The 27,516-nt window shown below is 38.6% G+C and overlaps 1 protein-coding gene across 1 annotated transcript in view; it reads right to left on the bottom strand.

Moving 5' to 3' along the window:
* The window catches only part of LOC135198015 (solute carrier family 49 member 4 homolog), a 142,354-nt gene that overhangs the window by 24,340 nt on the left and 90,498 nt on the right, over window positions 1–27,516 (bottom strand). The window contains 4 exon segments of the mRNA XM_064225366.1: window positions 6,273–6,459; window positions 15,215–15,323; window positions 15,556–15,688; window positions 26,120–26,326. Of these exon segments, the coding sequence (XP_064081436.1) occupies window positions 6,273–6,459; window positions 15,215–15,323; window positions 15,556–15,688; window positions 26,120–26,326 (636 nt within the window).

Here is a 27,516-nt window from a genome sequence, read left to right as displayed (position 1 = left end):
TCCTTATTTTTCCTGGTATATTTTTGGGCACTATTAATCTACCTCTGCTTGCTCTTTCTGATATTTTTAGTTCCATGATATTTTCTGCTATTCCTTCTATCTGTTTCCATGCCTGAATTATCATGTAGCGTTCTCTTCTCCTTTCCAGACTATATAATTTTAAGAATTGTAGTCTTTCCCAGTAGTCTAGGTCCTTAACTTCTTCTATTCTAGCTGTAAAGGACCTTTGTACACTCTCTATTTGTGCAATATCCTTTTGATAGTGTGGGTACCATATCATATTGCAATATTCAAGTGGACTACGAACATATGTTTTATAAAGCATAATCATGTGTTCAGCTTTTCTTGTTTTGAAGTGCCGTAACAACATTCCCATTTTTGCTTTACATTTTGCCAACAGAGTTGCTATTTGATCATTGCATAACATGTTCCTATTCATCATCACACCAAGGTCTTTAACTGCTTCCTTATTTGTGATGGTCTCATTATTAGGTCCCTTATATGCATATAGCTTTCTTTCTCTGTCTCCATAATTTATTGATTCAAATTTATCAGAGTTAAATACCATCCTATTTACCTCTGCCCAATCATATACTTTGTTAAGGTCTCTTTGTAGAGCGTTCCTATCTTCATCACAAGTAATTTCTCTACTTATTCTTGTGTCATCTGCGAAACTACTCACAACCGAATCCTTAACATTATTGTCTATGTCTTCAATCATAATAACAAACAGTATTGCAGCTAACACCGTACCTTGCGGCACACCGGATATTACCTTGGCTTCATCCGATTTCTCGTCGTTTGCAATAACTATCTGTTTTCTGTTGTGTAAAAATTCTTTTAACCATCTTCCTACTTTATCCACGATATTGTGTTTTCTAATTTTCTTCGCTAATATATTATGGTCTACTTTATCAAAAGCTTTTGCAAAGTCTAAATAAACCACATCTGTTTCATTTCCGCTTTTCATATTTTTGAATATGTTTTCACGGTGGACTAACAGTTGGGTTTGTGTACTTTTTCCGGGTATGAAACCATGTTGTCCTTTATTAAACAAATTATTTTTTATTAAATGTTTCATAATATTTTTCTTCATTACCCTTTCATACACTTTCATTATATGTGATGTTAGACTCACAGGCCTATAATTACTTGCCTCTAGTCTTGATCCACTTTTGAAAGTAGGGGTAATATACGCTAATTTGTGCTCATCATATATCTTGCCTGTATCTACACTTTGTCTTAATAATATTGCAAGTGGCTTTGCGATAGAATGAACTACTTTCTTTAACAAAATAGCAGGAATTCCATCAGGCCCTGCAGCAGCTCCATTTTTAATTTCATTAATAGCCTGCACAATATCAGCTTCATTAATATCTATGTCAGCTAAATATTCACTATTTTCATCCCTTACTTCTATATCATTATCTTCATTATCTATTCTAGGGGTGAATTCTCTCTTATATCGTTCTGCAGTATGTTGCAAATTTTGCCTTTTTTTTCATTCGTTAATCTCCCTTCAATTCTCAGAGGGCCTATTTCTATTCTTCTTTTATTCATCTTCTTCGCATATGAGTATAATAGTTTGGGGTTTTGCTTGATATTTAATAGGGTTTTTTCTTCCAAGTCCCGTTTTTCATTTTCTTTTGATTGTATAATCTTTTTTTCTGCATTTTCTATCTTACTTTTTAGTTCTATAACTTCCATGCATTTTTTTTCTTTTGCAAGACCTTTTTTCCACTTTCTGATTTTCTGGAACAAGATTCTTCTGTCTCTTGGTATGCATGAATGATGTTTACTTTTCTTCTTCGGTATATATTTTTCCACTATTATCTCCAATATTTTATATAATATCTCCGTATTTACCCTTATGTCATCACTTACGAAAATGTTATCCCAATCTTTGTTTAATTCTTCATTAATTTCTGACCATTTTATATTTTACTGTAGAGTTGTATTTTCCATATCCTTCCCACTTTTTCATTTCTTGCTTATCTCTATTTTCACTTGCTTTGGAATGAACTGTTAATTCTATGACATTATGGTCTGAAATACTCGCATTATAAACTATTATTTCTTTAACATAATTCATCTCGTTCACAAATACTAGGTCTAAAGTATTTTCCTTTCTTGTTGGCAGGTGATTTATTTGTTGAATGTTGTATTCTAGTAGCATATCTAATAGCTTTTCAAATTGCCTCTTATCTTCTGCACTACTATTACTCTCTTTTTTATATGTATAAGTACAACCACAATCTCCTATTCGTTCTTTCCATTCTACGAAAGGAAAGTTGAAGTCACCAGATAGGAGAATAGTCCAGTCCTTGTGATTTCTACATATATCATCCAATTTTTCAATTATTAAGTCAAACTCTTTAGTATTAGGAGGTCTATATATTACTATGTTCATCAATTTTTCAGATTCAAATTCTACCGCTATTAGTTCACATTCTGAGTTACTATATTTCTCATATATTTTTTCCTTGTTTTTTGTCTTTCCCATATATTGCGGTTCCCCCTTGATTCCTATTTTTTCTATCTGATCTATAAGTTTGGAACCCTTTTATTTGATCATCATTCCCAGTCTCTTGGGAATACCAGGTTTCACTTATATTCATTATATCCATTATATCTATTTTCTTTTCATTTTGGGTTAGTTCTTCTAAGTACTCTATTTTTCTTTTTGAGTTACTCGTAACTAAACCCTGCGCATTCATCACTATGATGGTTTGCGTGTTTTCTCCTTCATTTAATACTGATAGTAATAAGGATTTTCCCATGTCTCTTTCCTGTTCTGGTATGTTGTTCTTTTTTTCATTTCCAGAAATTCTGACATTAAAAAATCCAACTTTTCCATAATATTTGATCTTCCTTCATCATAATTATTCATTTTGTGTCTGAATCTGCAATTTTCTCCGTTTCTGCAATATCCTCTTGCATAATAAATACAGTTATTATCTCTTGAGTAGAATTTCGGAGCTGATGCTTTGAAATTCTTTGCTGACACCTCTGCATATCTCATTGGTGGTTTGCTTTTCTCTTTTACCTGATATTCTTGATTTCTCTCTTTATTTGTTTCTTTCTTATTTTGGATTTTATTACTTGGTTGGTTATTTATTTGATTATGATTCATGGCTACAGGGTGCATATATTTGCATTTTTTGTCGAACTTACATCCTTTTCCTTCTTTTAGGTTTTTACATATTTTTGGATGCAGATCTCTGCAATCATCCCCATATCCATCTAAGTATGCACATTTACCATATATTTCATAGTTTTGACATATCTTAGGATGTTTGTAGTAACATCTTTCTCCAAATCTGCAATTCCCTCTTTTCAAAAGGTTGCAGATTTTGTCTTTCTTGTCTATTTTTTCCTCTTTCCCGTCATTGTATAGATCTGGGTAGAGCCTCTTCGGGATTTGCGTTTTCTGTTGTCATATCGTAATTTATTTCTTCGTAGGTATGCTGCTTTATTGCCTCATATGTAGTATCAATGAGTATCTCTGCATCCATACTTTTATCTTGTTCTTTGTTTTCCTTATTTTTTTCTGTCATTTCATTTTTGTTTACTTCTCTTCCGTTTTCCTCTTCTTCTTTTTCTTTTCTTCTTCTTCCTCTTCCTCTTCTTCTTCATCCTCAACTATTTGTACATTCAATCTTGATTTAATAACATTGTCTATCCATGATAGACATGTTGAACAAAAAATTAATTCTTGTATCTTTTCTCAAATCTTGTATTACCTCAGCACACTGTGGATGGGTCGGAATGTTGCATGCAGCACATTTTCTGATTAGGTTTTGTGGATTGACTATGCTATACCAAACCTTACACAGTTTGCATGCTTTTGGCATTCTTTTTCCTAATGCATCAATTAGTATATTCACAAGATTCACCTTATTCATTTTCTTTGTCGGAATATGTTGGTTTATGTATATTTTCTTTATGAGTCTCTTGACCACTTGGATTTTATTTGGAACTTCTTCAATTATTTTCAAGATGTTTTCATTAGATTTGTTCCAGTTTGAAGGATTATATCCTTCTAATATATCTATGAATGCTTTTGTATCTTTTTGGTTAGGACTGTTGCTGATTTCATAGATGAGAAATGCCAGTTCCCTTCCTGCTACCTCATCGTATTGCGAATCTGCTAAACACGCCAAATTACGCCACCTTTTCCCGCAGTTGGAACTTACTGCCATCTTGTTCTGATTTATAGTATTACACTTGATAAACTAACTTAGAAGACGCTTTATCCTACTATTTTCACACTAATCTTATCACCGATAGTTCACGAACACTTCTAGATATTTCTCAAATTCTAGTCGTATGTTAAACTTGTGATATCTGTTGATTATTGTGACTTCACGCGGGTACGTCTCACCAAGCAAGATGGCTACTACGAGAGAGAGAGAGAGAGAGAGAGAGAGAGAGAGAGAGAGAGAGAGAGAGAGAGAGAGAGAGAGAGAGACTGCTGTTTGCCTAAGTCAGTTAACGTAACTGTCGTCTTCTTACAACTTGCTTATTCTCAATGGAAACTTTTGCGTATAGGTAAAAATTTAATTAATTTTTATTCATACTCCACACAATGAAGAAAGAGGTCTACAGAACATATATGTATTGCTAAAGCTGGAGGTTGTATATGTGGCTGAAGAAATTAATATATGTGGCTGAAGAAATTAATAAAGTGTGAAAGCAATGTCTGAAACTAATGAATTGACAGTTTTTACTTATTTAAAATTAGATAGATCAAAATTTAAGCTGCATTTTAAAACCAAGCTACACTAATTTATAAAAAATATCTCGCCAAATTATTCTTCATTCAGCAACTATAACAGTAATGACGTCAATTTAATCAGGTGAAGACTGAGAATGTAAACGTTACCAGAAAACAAATTCCACATGATCACAATATATGTGATGAGATGGTAATAATAAGTTCTGTATAATTTGAAGTAAGGTAAGAGTTTTATCAAAACTAATAATATTTTAGATACAATGTGTGTTATTTGGCTTTTGCAAAAGGATACTGTTAGAATTTAAGAGCATGTTCTCAAACAGTAAGACAAAATCACTTTTATAACATTCACATACAAATTTATTATAGATTTTATTAATGATTTGCAGTAGTGTGATTGTTCTGAAACAAAAGTACAGTGTATTTATGCATGGAATTAAACTTAATTTAACTAACATCTCAGAATTGCTTAGCACTTGGTTGTCATATAAAGTATACTAACACTTAACAAAATTAGTTTATAAGCATGAATTTAACATTGTATAGCAGGCTCATTACATTGTGTAACTAAACAGTAACCCCCTAGTTAAAAGTTTTAACACAAAAAGATAATCACACACACTTTACTTGCAAAACCAAATGCTTAAAAGTACTTTCAGTCCAACAAGATGACAAGTCTGTAAATTAATGAAATATGTTAAGTTGAAACGACAGTATACATAATTTCTTACATTAATACGAAATGCCAGCGTATATAATTTCTTACATTACTACAAACAGATAGAAAAAAAAGAGAATAAAGTATGGCCTCATATAAAAATTTAATCTGCGTCAGCGGCGACATGCAATATTTGCCCACAGTTGAGTCAAAGATCAGATCTTAAGTTAAAAGAAATAAAACCACTTTCTGCAATTTCTTCATCTCTTATCACAAAGTTTTTCTTTCCTCATATCTTATTTATAACCAACATTAAAAATGTAGCTCAATCACTTTACCTCTGCAACAACCAAACTAAAGACTGTGTACAGAAAGGCTGACTAAAGTGACCAAAAAGTCTAATCCTTCCCTTTCAGCTGATATCCACAAAATAAAACAAACTTCGTTTCAATATCCAAAACTACATATGGTGAAGAAGGTTTTCTCTAGGATTCTATTTTAATTAAGCTTCAAAGGTACACAAGTGCTCATCTCTTTGAAAACCCAACCCACAAGAGATATGTACAGCATATCCTTTTTGAAGGGTTCAAATTTCTCTTAAAGTTCAAGGATTCCTTTGCCTTGGTATCCTAATTTAAAGCATTATTTCAGGGAATGATTTCTAAATAGTGCTACCAACTCCACTGCACTAGGAGTTTCTTTAAGCCTGGCTTGATATGATCCATCCATTATAAAAAAAATATATATGGTAAACAGCATTGCAACCATATAAGATCAAAACAAAGATTAAGTGAAAATGATAGTTATTCCTGGTCTAAAAAATTTAAAACTTTGTATACTCAACCTTTATAAACTTTAAAACTTTGTATACTGTACCTTTATTATAAGGAAGACATTCATTCATGATGAGCAAAAACCAAGTAAACCCTCCAGTGGCAACAACCATTAAACATATGATGGTAAGTTTCATATACCCAAACAGGAGATCAGAGATTCTTGCAGCAATAAGCGCCATCACTACACCACCAAAGGTCACATACATACCCATCATGCTGGCTTCATCCTTAAAAAAAAAAGAAAATATTTGAAGTGATATTTTCAACTGCACTCACCAGATATATTTGGGAAAGTGAGAAAGTACACTAAACAAAGTAATAAAGAAAAGTATGACTGTACATTCATTACTGTTCCAATCTTGCTAAGAATGATCTAACTTGTCTTTCAGCACCTCATTTCGCAGTCTTTATCTGGACTTGCTTTGTATAATATTCAACTGTTTCTCACATGTGCTCTACATTTATATGTGAAAATAAAAATTCTTGATATCAGTTGTAAATTTCAATACTGAAACCATGCAGATTTGTGTTTTCATTAAATGCTCACAGTGTTGTGAAATAATGTAATATACTAACAATAATAATACTAAAAATAATATATCACTAACTGAGAGATTAAAATCTTACATCAAAATAATCAACAGAAACACTTTTAAGACATGGATACAATGCATGGAAAATGTCTGGGATAAAAAAGATCAGCAGTTTTCTACTATATGGTAGAGAAAAATTTCCAACCTTCAAGAATGAATGCATGGCTATTCATTCTAAACAGCTCATGAAACTCATGCTGCAATTTGCCACTTCATGAGTTAGGGCAAATAGTAAGACACTTGTAAATTTTTAAATAAAAGTTTATTGATAAGCCTAGTTAAACTACACTAAATGCAGTTTACCATTGAGCCACATTTTTAGACACTCATAGGGTTGGTATTTAAGATCTGATTTCTGGTCGACTTAAATCAGAATTAAAAATTAGATCAAAGTAGAGCTGAAGTATGATGGACTGATAAATGGTTAGAGACCATTGGGAACAGATGAAAATAACGTTTTGAATAGCAAATGGTATTTTACCTAGTATAAGTTAAAATTTGGACTACAATTTTCAGATTCTAATTTTTCTTAAAGGCATTCTGGACCAAATTGGAAGGCCAAGAAAAGAAAAGGAAAAAAAAGAATATATACTTATAATATAAATATAAAGAGGCAAAATTTGTTAAATGAATTAGAGAGGGGAGGAAAAAGATCTAAAGCAAATCCCTCTAGCTATTCTTAAGAACTGCTATGAAAATGGTTCTGCTTCTTGCAACAACCACTTCAGGCCAGAGAGGTTACCTTTTATCTTGGCACCAGAGAGGGGCAGAATAATCTGGCATGACAGAGAGAGAGAGAGAGAGAGAGAGAGAGTAAAGAGTAACTATTTTACTCAAGGTAGAGGGCTGGGCTTCATGTCTGGCCAACACCGAACAATTCCAAAGCAAGAAGCAACTCGTAAGCAAATCTGTTTTGAGAAATAGAAAGAGAGAAAAAGAAAGTGGAACAGCTCTTACGAATGAGTGCCGGAGAGGATGAGCTTACCCTTTGACTTCAATCACTTCTCTCATTACCATCTCATACTTTCATGATACCCCTAGTGCATAACCATACTAGGTGGTCTAGTGGAAGAAGTGGAGATGGTCTCCAACATGGCAAATGCTGAAGTGAACATAAACCATTCTGATGTAACCTCTACAAATGGGAAACTGGCAAACAGCCCACAAGCTAGGGCAAAAACCCCAAAAGAGTCACCTCTGCCACCTCTGATATGAACATGACTTTAACACCACCTCCCCCCTTTGAGACTAAGTAAAATGGCGAAAGGAGAACAAGCCTTGGCACTATTCCTCCAACTTCCCTACCTGCTGCACAGCTAGCCATGTCCACAAGAGGTGGAAGAATTTATAGAACTTTCCCTGGTGGAGGGTTGCTTTGACTGTTCATGCTCCAAAGAGTGCAAACATCTTATGTAAACATGCAGGTTCACCCCCAAAAGCCTCTCAAAGAAGGCTGGGAAGAACCTTCCCTGCAGCCAGCACAAAACCAATCTGTAGACTGGATACATGACTAATGAATGGACTGTGCTAACTCAACACTGAGTGGGTTACACAAACCCCTCTGTGAGGACCAAGAGAGCATTATACCTGACTGCAATCAACAAAATGACAAAATTTTAACAAATTTGTATTTTTCATAGCTAACAAACCTGAGATCTTAACAATAGGATAAATCTTCTAGCAACAGCTGAAAACTGGTTAAAAACAATCAATGATTGTAACGCAAGGAATCTATGGCAACTGGCAACTCAGGTGTAGACGAGGTGGAGTATGGTCATCAACCATGCATGAACCCAGTGATGCATTTCGTCTTTCTTCCAACCCAGGATTTGCAGAGGGGCAATATGATTATATATTGTATAATTGTTATTGGTATTTTATGCATTGTTGAAATATGGCGAGTGTCCTATATATGGACAGCATATGGTTGATTCTAGAAGGTGTCTGTTGAAGTATTCAAGTGTGTTGTGACATCATAGGCTGTGACGTCATAGACAAGATGGCAGTGGCGTCGGGGGGATGTAACAATAACACGGTGCAGTAGAAAGCACGTGCTGGTGGTGTGGTTGGTAGGGGAGAGCTCTCTGTCTGGTAGGAGTTTTTGGGTCGTAAATCTTGTTGTTCTAAGGAGATTTCTGGAGTATACTGAAGTTGGAGAAAGTTTACAGGTGGGTAGATTATTCATTTGTGTAAATAAAAGGGGTTAGGCTAGGCAGAAATTCAAACTGGTAGCAGAGCGTGGTTGATCAAAGATGCCTGGATCCGACAGTGAACAAAGGGAGACTACTAGATGGAGAAGGGAATGTCCTAGGTTTAGCAGGATACAAGAGGAACACAAAGAATGGAAAGGTCAAGCCAAAGATTGGCTATTGTTGTATGGAGAAGATACAAAATACCCGGCGATAGAAATGAGAATGAGCTTAAAAGGGAAAGCCCGAGAGCTAGTGGAAGCATTAGATAGAGATAAACATACTAGTACAGAGGGTCCAAAGTTAATCCTAGAGAAACTAGATAAAGCCTATCTAAAAGACTAGGTAATGGAGAATTACGGCAGAATAAAAAGATACCTTCTAATAAGAAGAGAATCTAGTGAAAAGATGGCGGACTATTTAATTAGATACGAGAAGGCAGCATCTGAGTTTGAAAGAGCAATGGGGAAAGGCGCGCTTGAAGGGGAAGTCAAGGGTTATCATGTAATAGAGCAAGCAAATCTCACGGAAAATAAAAAACAAATGGTATTATCGGCTTGTGGGCAAGAAAAGCTAGAGTACGAAACAGTATCGCAAACAATGAAAAGACTATTTGAGGGATTAGGGACTAAAGAGGAACGGGAATGGTGGTGGAGGTCGTCAGAAGGCAATGCCAGTTCTGGGAGAGGGAGGGAAAACCAGAGATATCGGGGAAGATGGAACCGAGGTATGGGTGGTAGAAATCCTATAAACAAAGAAGGGAAGGTAACAGTATGTGCAATATGCAGCTCAGAATGGCATTGGACTAGGGATTGTCCTCAGAATTTTCATAATAGGAAGAAAACTGAAATAAGCTGAAAACAGAAACTGGGACAGAAGAAGAAGAGGTTTATGTAGGAGAAGTTAATAAAATAGTGGAAGCGTCGTGGGAGGGTGTTGATGCAATTTTGGACACAGTGTAAATCAACAGTTTGCGGGGAATTGTGACTAGCACCTACTGTCATGGATTTGAGTCAGGAAGAGTTGAGGAGAATGAGGGACACTAGGACAGAGTCTAATAAAGTGCTTAATTTTGGTGAGACATCTTATAAGTCCAAAGGAATAATAGAAATACGTACCTGTGATACTAAAAAACAGAAAGTTTTATTTGAAGACAGAAATTCTGCAGGGTGATATACCCTGGCTGATAGGTAAGCAAACCATGAGTAAAATGGGTATGACCCTAAATTTGAAAGAAAATTGTGTCATAATAGAAGTATTAGGGGGAATGAAAGTAGAGTTAAGAGAAGACGAACAGGGTCATTTAAGAGTACCTATAAGGAGGAGTAAGGTAGAAGAATTATTACTGGAGGGTTGGAAGGGAAAGAATCTGAGGGAAATTAAGAACACAATGAAGAAATAAACAATGATACAGGACAAGTAGAAGAATGGACTATATTAGGTCTTGCAAGAAAAAGATCAAGCCAAGCATGGGCTGATTCGTACAATGTACAAGACTCACAGTCAGATGACAAAGGGTGGGTTAACTTAAAGAAAAAGAACTTCAAAGTTGGAGAGATAACCAGGTATATGAGGAGGTAAATGATGTTGGACAAAAAGCTATATCTACAAGATGGAAAGTAACTGAAAAGATAAAAGGGGGGAAAGGATATGTAAAGCAAGATTGGTAGCTAGATGGTTTGAAGAAGAGATGGCAGAGTGGGAAAAGGACGCTCCCACATGCAATGCTGAAATTTTAAAATTCTGTCTAACCATAATAAAAGTGAAAAATTGGAATTGTTATACATTGGTTGTCAAAACTGCATATTTACAAGGTGACGAGATACAAAGAGAAGTGTACTTGAAGCCACCGAGGGAAGACGGTTGGAGGGGATTATGGAAGTTGAAGAAAACTGTCTATTGGCTCAAGGATGCAGCAAAAGCATGGTATTGTAAAGTGGTGAAAGTAGTGAAGAAGCTTCAAGGTGAGAGAAGTAGACTAGAATCTAATATATTCTTTAGGAAAAAGGACAATAAATTGAATGGCATTTTGTGTACACACGTAGGTGATTTTTGCTACGGAGGAACTGAAGGATTCTTAAAGGAAACGATTGGGAAATTGAAAGGGAAATTGCAAGTAGGAGAACAAGAGAGTAAAAGGTTCAAGTATATAGGAGCAGTAATAGAGCACAAGGAGAATAGATTTTCCCTTAATCAGTGACGTATATAAATTCTATAAGAGAACCAGAAGCTAGAAGATATACGGGTAATAGAGTGCTAGAACAAAAGGAGTTAACTGAGTATAGATCAGTGGTAGGACAGCTGAATTTGGTATCACTACACATGATGCCAGAAATATCATATGATGTTAGCGAATTGAGTAAAGCATTTAAAGAACAACAACTCAGGATATGAAGAAGCTTATTAAAATTGTGAGAAAAACTAAGAGCATGATGGGCAAAGTTACAATAAGTGCGATGGAAGAAGAAAGGATTTATTGGGAAGCTTATGCAGACACTTCATTTGGAAACATAGAAGATGGCCATACTCAACCGGGTTATATTATTTCCTTGATAGATGTGAAGAGGAGAAGTCTCATATGGTGGAAGTCTAGGAAATCCACGAGAGTGGCAAAATCCACCATTGAGGCCGAAGCATTGAGTGTTGGGGAAGCTGTAGAAGGATTGATATATTTTAAGCATTTGTGGGAAGAGGTAGTAGGAGGGAGAAATTTAGAAGCCTTGTTTAACACTGATAGTAAAACACTAATGACCGCCATCAAATCGAGCACTGGTGTAAGTAGCAAGAGATTAAAAATAGAATCTGGGGAAATAAAGGAGGTGAGATGGATAAAAGGAAAGGAGCAAGTGGCTGATGTGTTAACTAAAGCAGGAGTTTCAGGGGAATGTATTAGAAATTATGTTGAGGGTAAAGAGTTGGAGGATGAAGGAAATTAAGAGGGGACTAGGTTAGGAAACAGTCGGAGGGGAAGGAGAAAGAGATAAGTGTGATTATATATTGTATAATTGTTATTGGTATTTTATGCATTGTTGAAATATGGTGGGTGTCCTATATATATGGATAGCATATGGTTGATTCTAGAAGGTGTCTGTTGATGTATTTAAGTTGCGTTGTGACGTCATAGGTGTGACGTCATGGACAAGATGGCGGCGGCGTCGGGGGGATGTAAACAATAACACGGTGCAGTAGAAAGCATGTGCTGGTGGTGTGTGGTTGGTAGGGGAGAGCTCTCTGTCTGGTAGGAGTTTTTGGGTCGTAAGTCTTGTTGTTCTAGGTGATTTCTGGAGCATACTGAAGTTGGAGAAAGTGTACAGGTGGGTAGATTATTCATGTGTGTAAATAAAAGGGGTTAGGCTGGGCAGAAATTCAAACTGGGCAATAGGGTAAAAAACCGCATGGTACAGGGGTGGACCATGTACGATCAGCGTGAACAACCCCCAAAAAAGTACATTATAACGCGTCCTGACATCGGAGATGGGCATCAGTCGCGACTTGTTGTTGGTGAGAAACGGAGCTAAAGATCTCTACTCCGGTGTCAGGCCGCGTTATAATGTACTTTTCTTGGGGTTGTACACATTGATTGTACATGGTCCACCCCTGTACCATGCGGTTTTTTACCCTAAATGTTAAGACTTCAGGTTTGATAACTATGAAAAATACAAATCTATTAAAAATCTGTCATTTGTTCATATGAGGAACAAACCTTTGGTCTTAACAATAGGATAGACTCATACTTGGAAGGAGATATGAGAATCCTGAACTGACTGGAGGTTCAGCACACCTGAAGTGAGAGTTGTAAAGGAGATGGTCCAAGCCCAAGAGAGAATAGATATTTGGGTATCTAAACACTCAGCCCTCATGGATTGAGACATGTCCAGATTCATTGCACTCATGAAGATAAGAACATCTCTTCAAGCAACAAACCATGTAAGCCACAAGAGGTTTGTCACCACTCCTCCCTCCCCTTGTTGGAGAGGGAAATACATGATACTGAGAACCAAATTTGTATACTGTATGGAATACAAACAAAATAAATGCAACACAGTATGGCAACCGCCCTAGCCTGTATCAGACCAGTTCCAGTGTATGATGTGTTTATTCTTAAATCTGCCTGAAAGAATGAAGAATGAAAAAAGGGGAAAGAAGGAATCCCGTCACCTCACTCATTCTCTCTTCCACACAATCATCTTAAGTAAGATACAAACTGTCCCACCAGGGGCACTGGATGAGCTATACAACTTGAGAGCCACCATCAGGCCCAAGGAAAATGTGTCCAAGGACCCATGGGCAATGTCCTTCAGATAAAAGGAAGTGAAAGTGGTCTACTGAAGCCAGGAACCTGCATCAAAATCCTATGAACAGACAAGTAATTCTTAAAAACCAAAGAGGAACCCATGTGCTCTTGCATGCACAGTATCCGTAACAGAACTTGAGGGTGAGGAGTAGGTCTGTCTAATCACCTCATATACTTTCTTGACTCGGCCTATGGTAACGAGTCCTTTTCAGATACCAATGCAGTGCTCTGATGGGAAAAAGCAATAACTCCTAAGGATCATTGTCAACAAACTCTTTCAGGGAGAGAATTGAAAACGAAGTATATCTGTCATCATGAACCGATGGATTTTGAGTCTTAGCCACGAATTCTGGGACAAACATGAAGGCCACAAGACATCCAACCCCTAGTGTACTTGACGCCATAAGTTAGGCCATGAAGCTCTCCAATTCTCTTCAAAGAAGCCAAGGGCAACAGGAAAACTGTTTTGAAAGATGTTCCCAGTCTGACAATAGATGTAGTAGTTCAAATGGTGCCCAACTAAGACTATTCAGAACCAGAGTAAGACCCAACGTAGGAGGTTTGAGTTCTCTGCGTGAACAGGATTGCTCTAAAGTTCTGAACAACATAGAGATTTCCCAGAATGAAGTGATGTCCAAGCCTTTCAGGTGTAGAACCAATCCCAAGGCAGCCCTGAAGCCTTTGATGACAGAGACATAAAGGCCTTTTTCATTCCTGAGGAAGATTAGAAAATCTGCTATCCACTGAACAGAAGTTCTGAGTGGAGAGCAACCCTGTCGACGACACCAATCACAGTAGACAACTCCTGAGGTAGCTGGATATCTGACATGCTACTCTGTGAGAAAAGCCTCTCGCTCGAAAGAGATACTTGAGTCTCCAGCCATGAAGCAATAGGGACCCTACTGACTGGTGGTACCTCTCCACATGTGGCTGGCAGAGAATTTTGTGCCAAGGGGGAATTTCTCTCAGAACTGCTGACAGAAGAGACACAAGGTCTGGGCACCACTCTGCCTGGGGCCACCGAGCCACTACCAAGGTCATCCTGAGATTATTGGAACTCATTACTCTGTTCAAGACCTGAAGGATCAGGCAGAACGGAGGGAAGGTAAGACACCTCAAACTGTCCCAAGGATGCTGAAGGGCATCCTCTGCAACGGCAAAATAGATCAAGGACCATTAAGCAGTAGACCTCTAGCTTCCCATTGAAGTGCGTGGTGAAGAGGTTTAACATGGGCCTTCCTCACAGGAGAGACAGTCTGTCTGCTATGTCCTGATGCTGAGACCACTCTGCACCTAAAACTTGACTCCGATGACTTAGCTTGTAAGCAACCACATTCCTCCTGCCCAGAATGTACCTGACCATGAGCTCCAGGAGACAAAACTAAGAAATCCCTTACAACAAAATTAACAAGAGATGTAGAGCCATTACAGGAGACACAACAACCTATGAAGAAGGGTCATGTCTCTTCAACAACAGCATCCAGTTTTCATTCCTAATAATAATACACAAGTCAACCAAAAATGTAATAAAACAAATCTGAATGATAATAAGAGAATATCCATACATAATCCAGGTTCTCAATTATCAGTTAGTATAGTTAAGGACGGCACTCTTCTCTACCAGAGCCAAAAGAAAAGTGAGTGTGATGGTTGGTGAGTGAGGGATATTCCCATCCCCCCCCCCCCCCCCCCCCCCCCCCCCCCCCCCCCCCCCCCCCCCTCTCTCACCCATTGCCACCCATTAACCACCAGTTTCCAGCTTGCGCTGATAGATACTTCAATATCAAAGGCTCAGGATAGTATTCTCATAGGAACGAAGAACCATGAACAGAAGGAAAGGACAGCAGCTTGAGGATAAAAGGACACTGCAGCTTTAGTATAATTTAAAGTGCTGAGCTACACTAACCTGTGATATTCCAAAAGGCGCAACATTTATGTCAAGGACACTTGACCATGCCACATTAACACCCAATGTTATGCTATAGGGGATAACCAGCAGCCAAACATTTTTGTTGCTGTAAATAATAAAAAACAATTTGAGTAGGTCATGGTGCCTAGATAACCATACAGGCATAAATACAAGATTAATACAAGCATGAACTTTACACAGATTAATATAGCCATAAACTTTACATAGATATAAAACAAAATAACATACCCATAATTTCCATATCCACATATAAAAACTACATGAACTGTTTCACAATGTGCTTTCCCATAGAGAGGAACCTAAACTGATGCACCTACCTCAAAAGTGCCTTAACATCCTCCATCAAAGGAGCAGGAGTAGAAATACAAGATGTAAGTGAAGGTGGTTTGGGTGGCTTGCTTGGAAAATATGCAATGACACCAATGAGAAGAGCTGCACACAGACCAGCCGCTATAAAAAAAATTCAGATAATCATTGTAAAAGTCACTCATTCATTCAAGGAATAACCTCCTGACAATATAATATCTTAGTTTCCAAATACAAATATTGAAACTATGGCCTTTCTTCAGCATATGTACAAGAGACCATTTTCCACAAGGAGCACTTCAGAATCTGTTTACAGTCACCACCCTACGTATGAATGAGTTATGTTCCAGACAGCTGTTTGTATCTTGTATTGTTTGTAAATTGGTTTTTAATCCTTTAACGTCGATTGGATGTATTAAACGTCGACAAAACTTGTCTGTCAGGTGCTGAACCGACGTATGGTACGTCGACAAAAAAAAGTTTTATTTTAAATTCGCGGAAAAATAGTTATAGGCCTACTAGGTGAAAACTTTTGAATCACGCGCCTTGGGGGATGCTGGGAGCTCACGGATCAAGGTGTTGTTTTGTTTACAATCGTTACACAGGCGCGCAAGTGCAAATTTCTTTCTTTTTGCACTAAAAATCATCAGCGACACATCTCAGAAATTATTTTGTCACTTTGACATAATTTTTGCACCATTTTATATTAGCTGTTACATAGAGTATTATATATGAAAATGTGCACAATTTTATGTAGAATACAACAAAAAACCACTCATAGTTGTAGCTTTTATCAGTTTTGAAATATTTTCATATAAATAACAATAAGTGCCTAAATTTCAACCTTCGGTCAACTTTGACTCAACCGAAAATGTCAAAAAACGCAATTGTAAGCTAAGACTCTTATATTCTAGTAATACTCAATCATTTACCTTCATTTAGCAACAAATTGGAAGTCTCTTAGCACAATATTTCAATTTATGGTGAATTTATGAAAAAAACTTTTTCCTTACGTCAGCACGGTAACTCTTCCGAAAAAATCATAAATTTGTTCGTCCGATTGTCATAATGTTTGCACCATTTTAAATTAGCCATTACATAAAGTTTTATATATGGAAATGTGTGCAGTTTCATGTAGAATACAACAAAAAACAACCCATGGTTGTAGCTTTTATCAGTTTTGAAATATTTTCATATAAATAACAATAAATGCCAAAATTTCAACCTTTGGTCAACTTTGACTCGACCGAAAGGGTCGAAAACCGCAATTGTAAGCTAAAACTCTTACATTCTAGTAATACTCACATTCTAGTAATACTCAATCATTTACCTTCATTTTGCAACAAATTGGAAGTCTCTAGCACAATATTTTGATTTATGGTGAATTTTAAAAAAAACTTTTTCCTACGTCCGAGCAGTAACTGCCGAAAAAATACACATTTTTTCGTCCGAATGTTGTAATGTTTGTACAGTTTTATATTAGACGTTACATAAAGTTTTATATATGAAAATGTGTGCAATTTTATGTAAAATACAAAAAGAAAACCATGTTGGTAACTTTTATCAGTTTTTAAATATTTTCATATAAATATGATAAGTGCCAAAATATCAACCTTTGGTCAACTTTGACTCGACCGAAATGGTTGAAAAACACAATTGTAAGCTAAAACTTTTACATCCTAGCAATATTCAATCATTTACCTTTATTTTCCAACAAATTGGAAGTCTCTAGCACAATATTTCAATTTATGGTGAATTTATGAAAAAGAAAAAAAAAATTTCCTTATGTCCGAGCATAAATTAGCCATTACATAAAGTTTTATATAAGAAAATGTGCGCAATTTCATGTAGAATACAACAATAAACAACTCATGGTTGTAGCTTATATCAGTTTTGAAATATTTTCATATAAATAACGATAAATGCCCAAATTTCAACCTTTGGTCAACTTTGACTCGACCAAAATGGTCGAAAAATGCAATTGTAAGCTAAAAATGATATTGTTATGATACAATAAAGTTTTATGCATCTTACCTGGCAGGTATATATATATAGCTTATCCTCTTGACGCACTGGCAGAATTTCAAAACTCGCGGCAACCGCTAGTACACTGGTAGTTCGGGTGATGGCCACCCCGTTCCCGTGGCGCTGGTACTCGGAACTATTCCCGTTTTCCTCAGATTTTCTCTGAACCCTGTCTCCTGAGGGGAGGAGGGTGGGAATTTAATTATATATACCTGCCAGGTAAGTATGCATAAAACTTTATTGTATCATAACAATATCATTTTTATGCATGACACTTACCTGGCAGGTATATATATAGCTGATTGACACATTTGGAGGTGGGTCATAGACAGCAACATCGTCATAATTCAAAAATTAACTAATTTTTAAATTACTATTAGGTTCCTTACCTGCTAAGGTAGCTGACTTCGTAGGTCCTGCCTCTTAGCCTGCTAAACCTTAATAGCTCTCAACTAGGATGTGACCTGTTTGTTGAGAAAGCTAACAACAAGGGTCTGACAACTGGACATGACCAATCTGCTGACAGAGAACCCTAGCCCTCATTTACCACGGGCATTCATGCTAGGAAAGTTAGTCACCTGAACCACACACACATACTATAATAAACACTACACCAAAAAACTGAGCAGGTAATAACCTTCTCAGACAACCATAAAAAACACTATAACCTAATTAAAATAAAAACCTAGCATGTTAGTAGGTTATGGGGTGGAAACTCCTTTGCCCAGTACTGTACCTGAGGATACGTACGGGCCTAACGTTTGACAATTATCAAAAGTTGTCTTCACGTCTCCAAGGTAATGAGAGGCAAAAACCGAGTTTGTCCTCCAAAACGTCGAATCTATAATGTCCTTGAGGGCTAAATTTTTTCTGAATGCTAAGGACGTAGCTACCGCTCTCACCTCGTGAGCTTTAACCTTAATCAAGCCGAAGCATTCTTCCTGACAGTAAATGAGCTTCCTTAATGACTTCTCTTACAAAGAAAGCCATAGCATTCTTAGTCATAGGTCTAGTAGGATCTTTAACAGAACACCATAGAGAACACGAAGTACCCCTAATGCTTTTTGTTCTTTCTACGTAAAACCGTAAAGCTCTTACTGGGCAAAGAACCCTCTCTTGTTCTTGACCTACTAGATCAGCCAGTCCTGCAATCTCAAATGACCTTGGCCACGGATGCGAAGGATTCTCATTCTTGGCTAAGAACTCCTGTTGAAACGAACAAACTGCTTTGTTGTGCTTCCAACCTACTTGCTTGTCAATAGCTTGCAGCTCGCTAATCCTTTTAGCTGTAGCCAAAGCTACCAAGAAAATAGTCTTCTTCGTTAGTTCTCGCAAAGAAGCACTGTCCATAGGTTCAAACCTATCCGTTTCCAAGAACTTGAGAACGACATCCAAATTCCAAGAAGGAGCTCTGCATTGTCGATCCTTCTTTGTATTAAAAGATCTGAGAAGATCTCTAAGATCTGCGTCGTTGGACAGATCTAAACCTCTGTGCCTAAACACTGCAGACAACATACATTTATAACCTTTAATTGTTTGATTAGCCAAACCCAGTTCCTTCTTCAGATACAGAAGGAAATCTGCAATTTGTGTCACAGAGGTACTGGATGAAGAAATCTTCCGATTCTTACACCATTTGCGGAAGTTCTCCCACTTCGACTGGTACACTTTGATAGTTGAGGGCCTTCGTGCTCTTGCAACCGCCTTCGCTGCTTCTCTAGAAAACCCCCTCACTCTGACAAGTCTTTCGAAAGTCTGAACGCAGTCAGACCCAGAGCGAGGGTGTTCTTGTGGAACCTGTCGAAGTGGGGTTGTTTGAGAAGATCTACTCTCGTGGGTAGACTTCTCGGAGAATCCACTGTCCATTCCAGTACCTCTGTGAACCACGTTTGGGCCGGCCAGTATGGGGCTATCAGAGTCAGCCTTGTTCCTTGACTTTCTCTGAATTTCTTCATTACCCTTCCTAAAATCTTGAACGGGGGAAATGCGTACGTGTCTAGACCCGTCCAATCTAGTAAGGAAGGCATCTACTGCGACTGCAAGAGGGTCCGGGATTGGAGAACAATAGTTCGGTAACCTCTTCGTCGCTGCGGTAGCGAAAAGATCCACCACTGGTGTGCCCCAGAGTTTCCACAGTCTCTGGCATACTTGATGATGCAAAATCCACTCCGTGGAAAGCACTTGTCCCTCCCTGCTCAACAGGTCCGCTCTGACGTTCTTCTCTCCTTGAATGAACCTGGTGAGCAGGGTGACGTTTTCTCTCTCCGACCACAGAAGAATCTCCTTCGCCAAGTTGCAAAGAGAAAACGAGTGGGTTCCTCCTTGTTTTCGTATATATGCCAGAGCTGTGGTATTGTCCGCGTTGATCTGCACCACTTTGCCGCTGATCCACGGTCTGAACGCTTTCAGAGCCAAGAAGATCGCCATCAGTTCCTTCCTGTTTATGTGCCAAGCTTTCTCTTCTTCGTTCCAAAGGCCTGACTCCTCCCGAGGGCCCAGCGTCGCTCCCCAGCCTGCGTCTGACGCGTCGGAAAATAATATCCGGTCTGGGTTCCTCTGCTGGAGTGACGCACCCTCTGCTAACCTCCCCGGAACTAGCCACCACTTTAATTCCTCCTTTATCTTTGAAGGAATTGGAAACCGGCAGGAATCTGGTTGCGATCTTCTTGGCCAGACTTCGTTCAGAAAGAACTGTAAGGGCCTCATGTGAAGTCTCCCTAGGGAAATGAACCGCTCTAACGAAGAGAGTGTCCCCAGCAGGCTCATCCACTCTCTCGCCGAGCATTGGTCTTTCAATAGGAATTCTTGCACTTTCCGAAGGCACATGGTCTGCCTTTCGGGTGACGGAAAAGCCCGAAAAGTCACTGAGGATATCAGAATCCCCAAATAAACTATCTCCTGAGAGGGGATCAACCGTGACTTTTTCAGGTTTACCATCAGACCCAGCTGCTGAGTTAAATCCAATGTGATGTCCGTGTCCTCCAGACATTGCTGTTTTGATTGTGCTCTTATGAGCCAATCGTCGAGGTAGAGAGAGACTCTGACTCCTAACAAATGAAGCCACTTCGCCACGTTCGACATCATTATTGTAAAGATTTGAGGCGCCGTGCAAAGACCGAAGCAAAGGGCTCTGAATTGATAAATCTTGTCCTGGATCACGAATCTCAAATATTTCCTGGACCTTGGATGAATCGGAATATGGAAATACGCATCCTGAAGGTCCAGCGTTACCATCCAGTCTCCTGGTCGTACCGCTGCCAGTACTGAATCGTTCGTCTCCATCGTAAACTTGGTCTTTTCTACGAACAAGTTTAGCTGACTTACGTCCAGTACTGGCCTCCAACCTCCTGATGACTTCGGTACTAGAAAAAGATGGTTGTAAAAACCTGGGGGTTCGTGATCCAGAACCGGTTCTATGGTTCCCTTTTCTAACATGCTGACAACTTGATGCCAAAGAGCCTCTCTCTTCTCTAAATCGATGTAATGAGCCCCTAGGGCTCTCGGAGCTGTAGCGAGAGGTGGTTTCTTTAGGAAGGGGATCTTGTATCCTTCCTTCGCTACCCTTACAGACCAAGGATCCGCTCCTTTGCTTTGCCAGACTTCCCAGAAGTCTAAAAGTCTGGCCCCAACACACGTCTGGAGGACTTCTGAATCATTGCTTGGTTGAGGTTTTCGAACCTCTTTTGGCTGGTACTCTTTTCCCTCTAAAGGCTGGTCGGGAAAAAGTCCTACCCCGAAAGGGCTGCTGTGATGTTCTTGTTTCCTTCGGAGTCTTCTTCATTACGTTAGAGGGTAAATACTTCCTTACAGAAGACGTCAGTAGATCCTGTGTAGCCTTCTGAGTGAGGGATAGCGAGATGTCCTTAATGATATCCTGAGGAAAGAGCTGTCCTGAAAGTGGAGAGAACATCAACTCTGACTTTTGCGCGTTCGAGACTCCTTTCGCAGCGAACGAGCACAAAAGATGTCTTTTCTTTAAAACGCCTGCTGTAAAAAGTGAAGCCAGTTCATTAGCTCCATCCCTCAAGGCTTTATCCATACAGGACATGATACTTCTCGGTAACTCGGAGTCTGAAGAATCTCCCATCTCTGAAGTCCGAGCCAGAGCCCCCAACGACCAGTCAAGAAAATTAAAAACTTCAAAAGTCCGATAGATACCTTTGAGTAAATGGTCGAACTCTGAAGAAGTCCACCACACTTTGGCTGAGTGTAAAGCATGCCTACGGGAGCTGTCCACTATGTTGGAAAAGTCTCCCTGGGAGGAGGCAGGAACTCCCAGGCCAAGACTTTCCCCCGTAGCGTACCAAACACCAGACTTAGAAGCCAACTTGGCCGGAGGAAACGCAAAAGAAGTCTTCCCCGACTCTCTCTTCTCCTTCAACCACTCATTAATACGTTGAAGAGCTTTCTTGGCTGAAATAGACAAAGTCATTTTCAAAAAAGACGATTTCTTGGGTGTCTTCGTCTTCGAAAATTGAGACAAAGGAGACGGAGGGCCTGAAGGTTGAAAATCTCCTTCAAACAAAGAAAGGAGGCACTCTGTAAGTTTCTTGTAGTCCGAGGAAGGAGCTTCCACATTCTTGTCCTCTTCTGCACTCTCAACAAATTCTTCCTCCTGCGAAGAAATATCTTGAAAACCAAGATCCTGATGACTCTCCAAAGAGGAATCCTTCTGCACAGTCTGCTTAGAGAGCGAATGCGGAACTGTCTCCTTGTAAAACTCCTCTCTTCCTTGTCGAGAAAAAGTTTCCACATGCTGCCGCCTGCGTCCTGCGTCCTCCTGAACGTATGCGTCCACCATGCATCCACCACTCTTCCTCTTGCGTCCTGCACTGCTGAAGCTTCGTCCTTCTTAAGGGATGCACTGCGTCCTGGCTTACGCTGCACGTCCTGCATCCTCTTGGAGGACTTAACCGGGAGAGACGAGTCCTTACGTCTAACCGAAGGTTGTTCGGGCTTCTCCCATGATTTGACAATCACTGCTAACTTCTCCTGCATGTCCCGCAGAACTTCCTTCGTCTCCGCTTCCTTACGAGACTCCTGATGAGGAGGAGATCGAGGACGCACTGGGCTAACACGAAGAGGAGAGCGATCCTGAGGTCTACGCAGCGGAGTTCCTCTAATAGGAGAAACACCTCTCACTGCACCGCTAGTTACTTCCAAAGGACGAGAAATCCTCTTCCTCTTGATAGGGATAGCTTCTTCATCCTCCGATGAAAAAATCTCAGGGCTACTCCAACCTTCTTGATCAAAAGCCCTTTCATCCTGTGATGAGGACGGAAAGAATGACCTCTTGAGAGGCCGCGATACTTCCGCAAAACGCCTGCTCCTTCCTGAAGCCGAACTATCCGAAGAATAAAGGAACTTCCCAGTATTGCCTTTTCTATGGCGTACTGCTGCAGCCTGGGATGCAACAGGACTGTCTGAAGGGACGACTGATCGAGAGTAAACCCCTCTCGCCTCCCTTCGACTGTCGACATGCCTTCTCCCTTGGGTCTGGGAGCTTGACAGAGGTCTAGGTCTAGGAGCACGAGAGGGACGATCAGGCGCCCCCTCCACAACACTGTCACTAAACACTTCCACTTTGTCCGTTAAGCGTTTAATCTGATCTCCCATGGACGCAAGGGCAGCGAACACTTTCACAATTTGTGGATCAGTAGTATCCTCAGATACAGCAATGGGCGCAGGAGAAACCTGAGGGGAAGGTGCTACATCTACATGTGAATGAGCTGGAGAAGACACATGCAAAGATTCATTCATAGGTTTACTCGAAGACCCAGATCTCTCACTCCTAGAGACAGATCTTCTCACCCGATCTTTTTCTAATCTCTCAACATACTTCACAAGAGCCTTCCACTCTTTCTCATTCAGACACTGACATTCATTGCACCTATTGTCCCACGTACATACAAACTCCCGACACTTCTTACAAATAGTATGGGGATCTACCGATGATTTCGGCAGTCTCACCTTACACCCTTCTTTCACACAAACTCTAAACATACTCCCTGAATCAGACATACTAAATCAAAATCAAAACCAATTGCGATTGCCAAGCTAACTTCGTGAATACGATACCAATATCCAAAAAGTCAGTCAACGAGCAGGAAATTCTATCAGAGAACCAACAACGATGTTACCGGTTCGGCTGGCAGAGAAAATCTGAGGAAAACGGGAATAGTTCCGAGTACCAGCGCCACGGGAACGGGGTGGCCATCACCTGAACTACCAGTGTACTAGCGGTTGCCGCGAGTTTTGAAATTCTGCCAGTGCGTCAAGAGGATAAGCTATATATATACCTGCCAGGTAAGTGTCATGCATAAAACTATTACATTCTAGTAATATTCAATCATTTACCTTCATTTGCAACAAATTGGAAGTCTCTAGCACAATATTTCGATTTATGGTGAATTTATGAAAAAAACTGTTTCCTTACGTCCGCGCGGTAACTCTTCCAAAAAAATCATAAATTCTTTTGTCCGATTGTCGAATGTTTGCACCATTTTAAATTAGCCGTTACATAAAGTTTTATATATGGAAATGTGCACAATTTCATGTAGAATACAACAAAAAACAACCCATGGTTGTAGCTTTTATCAGTTTTGAAATATTTTCATATAAATAATAATAAATAGAAAAAATTCTACCTTCGGTCAACTTTAACTCGACCGAAATGGTCGAAAACTGCAATTGTAAGCTACAACACTTACAGTCTAGTAATATTCAATCAATTACCTTCACTTTGCAACAAATGGGAAGTCTCTAGCACAATATTTCGATTTATGGTGAATTTTTTAAAACAGCTTTTTTTTACGTCCGCCTGTTATGAATTCATGCATCATATTGTGATAATATTTTCTCTGCGTTGCTTTGATCGTTTTACAATTTGTTATATACCAAAATCATTGCAATTTAGTGTACAATACAACAAAAAATAATTAACTCATTAGCTTTAACCGTATTGCTCACATCGCGATTTGTATACAATTAAATATGAATTTTTTTTTCACGCTGTCAAATATTCCAATATTTATAAATGATAATGATATTTTTTTCATTTCTGATGGTTGCATACTAAACTTCAGGCAATGAAAAAAAAGGAGCTAAAAATGAACTCTTAATCTTGAAAATTAAGCGTGCTTTGATTTAAAAAAAAAAAAACTTTTTTCCAGCTTCGGCGCTCACTCGCGAACACCGCCGGCATACGGGAGACACTTTTGGAAATACCAGCTCAGCGTTTAAGGGTTTATGTAGTGCATAATTTTTGTTGATGTTTACATTCCCGAACTCGGAAGTAATAGAAAATGCTATTTTTACTGCATTTTGAATCATGCAGTATTCTAAAGAGTTACTATGGTTGCTAGATAGATACACAGAAGAAAATAAAATTTAGATTCATGCACCAATCACAATACAATATTTTTTCTATGCTTTGAAAGGTATAACTTGGAGAGAATTTCCGAGGAGCAGCATCTGATATTGAAAGTTCATAGTGTAAATAATGCACAGTGCCATCTCTTGACAAAAACACACACTAAACATTTCCTATGGGGAAAGGAAATATAGAAAATGGGAATTCATCACATAAGCACACTTAAACTGGGAAGACAGAAATATTTAGGAATATCTTATGAGTATGAACGAATATTCTCGTGATTGTATAAAGAATACATGGCAGTTAATCATGTGAATACTTTGAATAATCAGGGAAGAAGTTAAAGGCACACATTCTCCTTCCTTGCCTTCCTCTGTTCTTTGCAAAATTCTTAAAATCAGAATAAGCACACAGAGCAAAATTTGAACTTATGACCCTGTCTGTTCATCTATGAATGTTCATAAGTAAGGTGGTGACTGATGCATGATGAAAATCCTGTAATTTATGTAACACACAATAAATACCACCATGCTTTACTGCAAACAGAAAAACTTTTCATTAATATTTTTACATGTCTGTATCAAACGGTTTGCTGGTTTGCTGGTTGTCACAATACATGAATAATCTAAATGTTAAAAAAATACAGACATCAAAATTTATTAATAACTTATTAGCTGTTAAAAATGGTTAAGAGGCCGCATGATCACCTGTACCAAGCAATATAACTAATGCCAAGTTAGACCAGTATAATCCATTGCACAAATTCTCTTCCAATTGACTAGAAGTTCAAATCATCTATTACAACTTTAGGTAATAAAAGCAGGCATGATACCTGTTTGTAATACAGACATTACTTTATAGAGGGATAATGTGTAAAGCAATTGTAATACAGAACTGTGATGTGGTACATGTTATATAAAAATGCAACTAGCTTCTCTTGACATAATTCATTTATAATTCAGCATACATGTAATGTAAAAGCCTTTTAAGTCCAATAAGGGATTTTGAGATGTTCTGTAAATCAACTGCTGGTAACACACATTGAACTACTTGCATTATGGCATTATTTGAAGGTGGAAATTAAACCCCAGAAATGCTGAATCTTATCAATTCAAAATTACAACATCCTATTATTTCAAATTTATTTGATGAAGACACTTTATAAACATACTCACATATAAACATATAGTCCCTTATTCCCTGACGCAGAAGTTGGATATCATCATCATCAATCTCAGATACAGTCCTATTTCCTACTTCTGTGTGGACATAGGGTAACGTACTGTTTCCAGGATCAGTATGGTTTTTAGGTAAACGAATCAATAGTGGTCCCAAAAAGAAACCACCTGCATTTCCCAGCTGGTTGAACGTGCATCCAATTCCTGTAATAAATAGGTTTTGGTACAAATCTACACAGATCATTTACTGAGGGTGATAATTTATAAATTTGCCCGGAAGAAAATTCTGCAAAAGACTGGAGGGAAAGGAGGAAGATGTGATGGCAAATTTTGAATGAAGTAAAGGATATTCAATATTTAGCATGTATGGAGCTAATAGTGAAGACAGGACTGTTATGGTGAAAAGAAAAAATATTCCTGTTACCTTGGCAAGAAAATGAATTGAGAGGCCTGTTACCTCAGCAAGAAAATTGAGAGACTAAGTAAAGAAAGTAGAAACAATCCAGATAAAGTTGAAAGGGAGCTTGCCCAACTACTGATTTATAAGTTTATCCAATTAATAAATATGGCAAAGATTTATGCTTATGACCTGAGAGAGAGAGAGAGAGAGAGAGAGAGAGAGAGAGAGAGAGAGAGAGAGAGAGAGAGAGAGAGAGAGAGAGAGAGAGAGAGAGAGAGAGAGAGAGAGAGAGAGTTGAACTAAGGTATGTTTACATTCGTTAAACAAATGAATCATGAAACAGCTGCTTTGTGATTTTGAGGGATTTCACTTCAACAGGGAGAGCCAGTCGTAGAAATCTTCTCCCTTCACTCAAAAGTACTGAAAGGGGAATGTAAGAGGTGATGGAAAATTCCACAATACCTCTCACTACTCAGCAACCCAATTTGAAGATCAGGCCCATCAATAGTGGCTGAGATATACAACTAGGTTGCACTAGCCCCTCTCTAACCACTCCAAAGAGCAAGAAACAGAGAGGGTGGTGAGGTGCTACTCTACCACCATTGCCATTTGACTAAGGTAAACTAGCAAGGCTTCTCACTCCTCAAAAACTTGATTCTAAACAGGCAATTTTGGAACTGAACAAGCAGCGTTTTCTTTGTTTGTTTGTATGGTGTTTTTACGTTGCATGGAACCAGTGGTTATTCAGCAACGGGAGCAACGGCTTTACGTGACTTCCAAACCACATCGAGAGTGAACTTCTATCACCACAAATACACATCTCTAACACCTTGTGACCACCGAAGTGGCAGGTCAAGACTATACCGATCATGCCACTGATGCGTTAACAACATGCAGTGTGAATGGGCTGCGAAAATCCATCCGTGTGATGCTAAAAGACTGCTGAGGAAAAGTCAAAGTGTTCCAGCATCACCCTAGTCATCTGACCAAGGAA

Source organism: Macrobrachium nipponense, chromosome 21 (genome assembly GCF_015104395.2).
Source record: "Macrobrachium nipponense isolate FS-2020 chromosome 21, ASM1510439v2, whole genome shotgun sequence".
Lineage (NCBI taxonomy): Eukaryota > Metazoa > Arthropoda > Malacostraca > Decapoda > Palaemonidae > Macrobrachium > Macrobrachium nipponense.
The sequence above is the reverse complement of the archived record's forward strand: the minus strand, read 5'-3'. Positions and strand labels throughout refer to the sequence as shown.